The 6,265-nt window shown below is 39.5% G+C and overlaps 1 protein-coding gene across 1 annotated transcript; it reads right to left on the bottom strand.

Moving 5' to 3' along the window:
• Window positions 1-263: 263 nt before the first annotated feature.
• LOC114717696 (receptor-like protein kinase FERONIA) lies at window positions 264-3,165 on the bottom strand. The gene has a single exon (XM_028902895.1). The coding sequence runs from the start codon at window positions 3,139-3,141 to the stop codon at window positions 505-507; it is 2,637 nt and encodes an 878-aa protein (XP_028758728.1). The 5' UTR covers window positions 3,142-3,165; the 3' UTR covers window positions 264-504.
• Window positions 3,166-6,265: the final 3,100 nt, after the last annotated feature.

Here is a 6,265-nt window from a genome sequence, read left to right as displayed (position 1 = left end):
GTGAGCAATCTGTAAATACCCACTCTCTGACTTTTCTTATATAAAAAAAAAATCTAAACCTAAAATATAATTTTTAAATAATAAAATTTCTATTTATTAAAATAAAAAATATATTAAAAAAACATTAAATTCCAACGTGTGACAACTATGGATTATGGATTTTTTCCCCCCAGCCAACCGCTGGTTACGAGTAGTCAGAAAGGATTTCGCAGATAATCGAACCCTTGATTTCGTAGTCATATATTATTAAATTGGGAGAGATATATAAAAATCATACTCTGAAGACTTGCATTGCATCTAAGAAGTGTGATTTCATCTGGTAATCATGAGTACTCTTAGAAGTAATTATTTAATTTTCTGCTTGCATACTTTATATTTATACAGATAGAAAATAAAGGTTCAGAGTTGCTGTAACAGACACACAGCAATACAACGACGTCGTTACTATTCGGAAAAGGACGAAATTAAAATTCATCACCTAGCAAATATCACTGGATTACTTCTTCATCGAACCGATGGATGACCCAACTCAGAGAAGATCAATCCAGAAACTAAAGATTGATCTTCACTGCTTGAACTAGTCAACCTGCTTCCTTTTGATTCATCACTGCTCGTGAAACCCACTTTGCTTTCTCTTTCTTCCACATTTGTCGTTTTCCTTATCGGAGCCCTTTCCTCGCTCTTTCCTTCAATGTTGCCCTCGTGATCCAGAAGCCCCACTTCCTCTGTGCCTTCTTGAAGCTGCAACGCAAACTCTAAGCCCCACACGACGTCGTTCATCGAAGGTCGTTCATTTCCATCTTCCGCCAAACATTTCAGGGCCATGTCGCTAAACGCTTTTAAGCACACTGGTGTGATACTTTCTACCAGGAACGGGTCAACCGTTTGATGAATCACACCCTCGTGATGACATTTTCGAACCCACTCCACTAAACTTAGTTTCTGCTTCTCCACGTTACGTATCAAAGGAGGTCTCCCACACAATACTTCCAGCAATACAACTCCGAAAGAGTAAACGTCAGACTTTTCAGTCAACCTTTGACGTTTGTAGTATTCTGGGTCCAAGTAACCCATGCTTCCTTTTACCACCGTGCTTATGTGAGACTTTGACAACCCCGTGGGTCCTATCTTGGATAGTCCAAAATCCGAAACCTTGGCCACCCATTTCTCATCTATTAAGATATTTGTGGATTTCACATCACGGTGGATTATATTGCGGTTCGCACCAGTATGGAGATAGTGAAGGCCACGCGCCGCACCAAGGCACATCGCCAACCTTTGTTTCCAGGAGAGTGGAGGGTTATCAGAATCATAAATATGGTCACGGAGGGTCCCACGAGCCATGAACTCGTAAACGAGGATCATCTCGTTGCCATCGTTGCAGAAACCAATGAGAGGAACTAAATGATTGTGACGAAGCTGAGAGAGCATTTCGATCTCAGTTTGGAACTCACGGAGGCCTTGTTGGGAACCTGGTTTGAGCCGTTTGATGGCCACAGGGACTGTTCCGTCATCAATATAGCCTTTATAGACATTACCAAACCCTCCAACCCCCACAATGAAAATATCATCGAAGTTACTTGTGGCTGCTCTTATTTCATCTATAGAAAAATAGCGACACAAATCGGACGGTAATGATGATGACCCGCGGGGTTTGTTTTTATTGGATGAGTCTACTGATTTTTGTCCCCACCATGAAGATCCTTCCTTGACCGGAGCTCTAATGAATCGCCGGAAAATGAGCAGAACAATAAGAGAGAGCACGATGAAGCCTGATGTTGCCCCAACGATAATGGAAATTACCTTTGCTTTGTTTCCGTTCTTCGATGACTTGGAGGATGTTAGTGGGGGAGATGGAGGTGGATCAGGATTAGGACCCCCAAGATTATCATTGTAGTCACTTATTTTCAAAATTTCAATACCATTCAATAAAACATCTCTGTAGCTGCTTCTCGCAGTTGGGTGTGGTTGCAACTTAATTGAAAGATTCAGCTTCTTCAAGCTTCCCTTGCCCTGCATCGACGCCGCATAGTCCCTATGCACAGGAACATTCCTCTGACTCTGAGTCCACAACATCACATCGGCGACAGGCTCCACCAAAACATCATTTATGAAGATTTGGAAAACTCTGTCTCCAGCTTTTTCAATTTGTTCATCAAACTCGCAAAAATGCAATCTCACCATATAAAAAAACTCTGAATCAACCTCAAATTCCCAAGTCACATTAAATTTGGACGTTTCGTTCATCCCATAGTTTCTGGCCGTCCTGTATACTTCATCAGGTGCAAAATAATTTTGATCATCTCTATACACTAGATGCAAATTAAAACCTGCTGAAATACTGTGCGCTCGCTCCCTCGCCAAGTAGTCATTATCCTGGTCCCAATAACGATACATGCCTGTGTCTTTATCTGGAGGAATCTGACTTCCGCCAACATTAGCTCTGTACATAGTCTCGAGAGCACGGCTGTTCTGAACTGGATACTGCTGGATTCCACCATCTAGCATCATCCCTGCCAGCTGGTTTTCTTGGTCTGTGTAATAAAGAAAGGCGGGCATAGAGACAACCTCGATGCCATTGACAAAAGCATAGGCGTTCGGATGAGATCCGTTGGGCGTGAAGGTTATCATAAGCCCCTCGCCGGGGTCATGAATGTTGACGCAGTACTCTTGTAAAATGGTTTCTTTCCCAGCCTCATCGGCGGTGACTGAAGCATTGAAGTCTTTCAAAAGAGTGTGAGATCCAACTCTGACGGAGAAGAACGAGTCCGAGCGAAGGAAGTTGAGGTCGTAAGAAAATGGGTAAAAGTAAAGGCGAATAAACTTTTGGCCGTGGGTCTTCAATGGAAACAAGTAGGAGATTTTAGAGCGAGAGACACGTGCGGTATTGTAAGGGGTTGTTTTGAAAGGCGCCTCGGCACTTACCGATGAGTCGTTGCTATTGGGGAATTTGATCGGAGAGAATTGTTCTGAGTCTATATCTCCAGTCCAGCTCCGGCCAACTAAAAAAGGAGAATTGCCGGAGCTACCGCAATTGACTGCAAAATTATCATCAGGAGTGTAGGAAATGACGCAGACAGTGAAAAGGAGGATTCTGAAGAGTAAGAGGAAAAGCATGGCCTTTGTTCGTGAGTTAGTCATACTGAAGAGAACGTTCTCGTTCAAGCTGCCCGCAGCAGTTACTGCGAAGAAGGCATTCTTGTAATCCAGAGACAAATGTAAGGTTTGAAGATATAGCTTCTTTCGAGTCTTCATGGCATCATAGTATCATTGGCTACAGTCACATGAATGGGTATTCTCCAATTGGGTAATAACATGTGTTGATTTTCAACCGCAAAAGTCTACTCATTGGACGAAAAAGAAATGTTAACCCGGGGGGGGGGGGGGGAGCCTACTCATTCAATAATGGCAACTGTCGTTTCGAGAAAGGGAAAAAAAAAAAAGGCCCAAAAATCATTACCAACTCTTCAAATGAAAACAAACAGTTGCGGAAGAAAGACACCTCGGTGGAAGCTGCAAATTAAAACCTACCACCTGTTTTGGCCTAATTATAATGCATGCGCTATTAATTTTTCTTATCATTAATTAGCTTCATTTTTACCCGACCTTAAATATTAGTATTATTATTTAAATTCTAAAATACGTAAAGAGAAATAAATATGTTAATAAATTATAAATAAAGACAAATAAAAGATTTTAAGACTTATAAAATGAAAATCACCTTACCATATAATGAAGAAAAGAAACCATCATATCAGAGAGTAAGAAAAAAAGAGAGGATTATAAAGAAGAAAGGGAGAAGAAAGGAAAAGAGATGGGGTAAATAAATGAAGAGGTGATGTGGTATTTATAGAGATTAGCAAGATATTTGAAGCGGTTTCTTTGCAGCGTTTTACTTCATTTTGTAGCGGCCTTGCATTTTCTAGCGTATAATATAACCGCTAGTATTTGTAGCGGTTTTACATTTTGTAGCGGTTGTATAACGCTACAAATTGTAATTTTTTACTTTTTAAAAAACTGAACCAATTTTAGTTTATACATATTTATTTATGAAAGACAAATTTTTTGAATGATAAAATTTTTTGAAACTGCTATTCTTGATCATCATCCGGCCTGAAAGGAGATATTAAGAAAAATTATGTTAGAATTATAATATATTTAGAAAAAATTAGTAATTAGTAGTTAATTATTTAAATAATTTAAGAAAAGACATATACCTAATAATTGCCAAATTATCTTCTCGTTGAGGAAAGAAGTTTTCAAAATTCGAGGGTTGAAAGGGTTCACTGTCGTAAATAATGTCACCATCACTCATATCATAAAGATCCTGTGGCTTGAGTTGAGCAACCATATTCCAGTCTTTATGTTTCTCGTCCTCGACATAGTAAACCTGGTGTGCCTCAGAAGCAAGAATATATGGCTCATCATCTTCAAATTCTCCCATATGAATAAGTCTAGAGAAATTAACAGAGGTGATGCCCAAGTGATCAGTAGTGAATCCCCGTGAAGTTGTCGTATTTGCCCAGGAGTACTTGAACAGAGTTACAGTGAAAAACTAGTAACTAAACTCAATGATGTCAATTAGCTTTCCATAGTAAGTGGCGCCTCCAAAGCACATATCCCTGTCACTACTATTAGCATAACATCTCATCCCGAATGTCCCGCAAACTCTAGAGTTTTGTGTAAGCAATCCCTGATCACATCCAACCATATAGAACTTAAAGTCGTTGACATTATACACAGTAAACCTTCATGCATGGTCTAACAGATTGAGGGAAAGAGCTTTGAATTCATGGGCTGTTGTCATTACGTATTCGACGTGTAAACCAACCAGGAAACTCGTTGTGGACTCTTTTATCAATGTCAGCGGAATGCGCATGCATGAAGAGTTCACTATAGTAAAGTGTAATTTGTTAAAAGAGTCAGTGAGAAACAAATATAAATTGTAAAAGTTAGTGAGTTTATATAATACTTACTGCATGAAGAGTTCAACTTGGCTGTAATTTATCAAAACATGTCTGTGTGCCTGGAGTTTCTCTGTGAGAGTGAGTCTGAAGAATTCATATCCTCCAACTAGTTTCCCGACAAAAGCAAATAAAGTTGACGTGGAAGGACCAAGAGGAGAATCATCTACGTGACGCTGGTGGTTAAAAGATGTCTCCATGTCATCAAAGCACCTTGAACAGAAAGTTAGGACCTCATCTCTAGAATAACCTTCTGCTATTGACCCCTCAGGCCACGCCTTATTCCTAACATATGATTTTAATTTTCTCAAATACCTGCAAGTTAATATTCCATTAATAATTGCGAGCAAATAAAATAACAATGTGAAATTTAAAGAGGCGGGGATAAAAAATAATCTAGTATCTCTCTATAGGATACATCCATTAATAGTGAACTGGGCTAGCAACCTTTGCTTCTCGAACAAGGTGGACAGTCAAGTGAACCATAACAGTGAAGAATGATGGAGGAAATATCATCTCCAAGTGACAAAGTGTAAGAATTATTTTATTTTACAACTGATCAAGCTCTTCCACTATCAAGACCTTCGCACACAACTTCTTGAAAAATGAACACAATTCCGCCAAAACCACTGATACATCGAAGGAAGTGTGTTTTTCAAGGCCAATGGAAGTAACTATTGCACAAGAACATGGGAGTCATGACTTTTTAACCCAGTAACCTTTCCAGCCTGCAGATTGATACACCTTAAGATGTTGCTAGAATATCCATCAAGTACTTTTATATTCTTCAGCGATGAAAGGAAAATATCCTTGTTCTGCTTTATCAAGGTGAATTTAGCTGGTTGAAACTTCTCGTTTTCATCAGGCCAAGCCTCTTCACAAATTCCCTAGGCCTGTAAATCTTTTCTAGCTTCGAGATGGTCTTTGGACTTTCCAGCTTCGTTGAGCAATGTATATAGCACATTATCACACACATTTTTTTAATGTGCATAACATCCAAACTGTGTTGTAGCAAATTAAATTCCTAATAAGAAAGAGTGAAAAATATGCTTCTCTTCTGCCATTGCATAGGTTGCACATCAAATGTCCCACGAGATCGTCGTCCCAGTCATTCAGGATCCACATTCTTGCCAAACTCGATGTGAACATCTTCTAACTATTGCAAAATATCCACACCAGACAAAGTAACAGGAGGATCTCTCTTCTTCTGTTTCCCATCAAAGCGAATCCATTGCAATCTAAATTTGTGCTTGGAATCGAGAAACTGTCGATGTCCTATGAAGCACCACTTGTGACTGTGT

This window comes from Neltuma alba, unplaced genomic scaffold, assembly GCF_004799145.2.
Source record: "Neltuma alba isolate B1F8T4 unplaced genomic scaffold, ASM479914v2 tig00011768_pilon, whole genome shotgun sequence".
Taxonomy (NCBI): Eukaryota; Viridiplantae; Streptophyta; class Magnoliopsida; order Fabales; family Fabaceae; genus Neltuma; species Neltuma alba.
This window is presented reverse-complemented; position numbering and strand designations above follow the sequence as displayed.

What these genes read in the sequence shown, in the direction of transcription:
- LOC114717696 (XM_028902895.1), bottom strand. Translation starts at nt 3,141, where the DNA reads ATGACTAACTCACGAACAAAGGCCATGCTTTTCCTCTTACTCTTCAGA.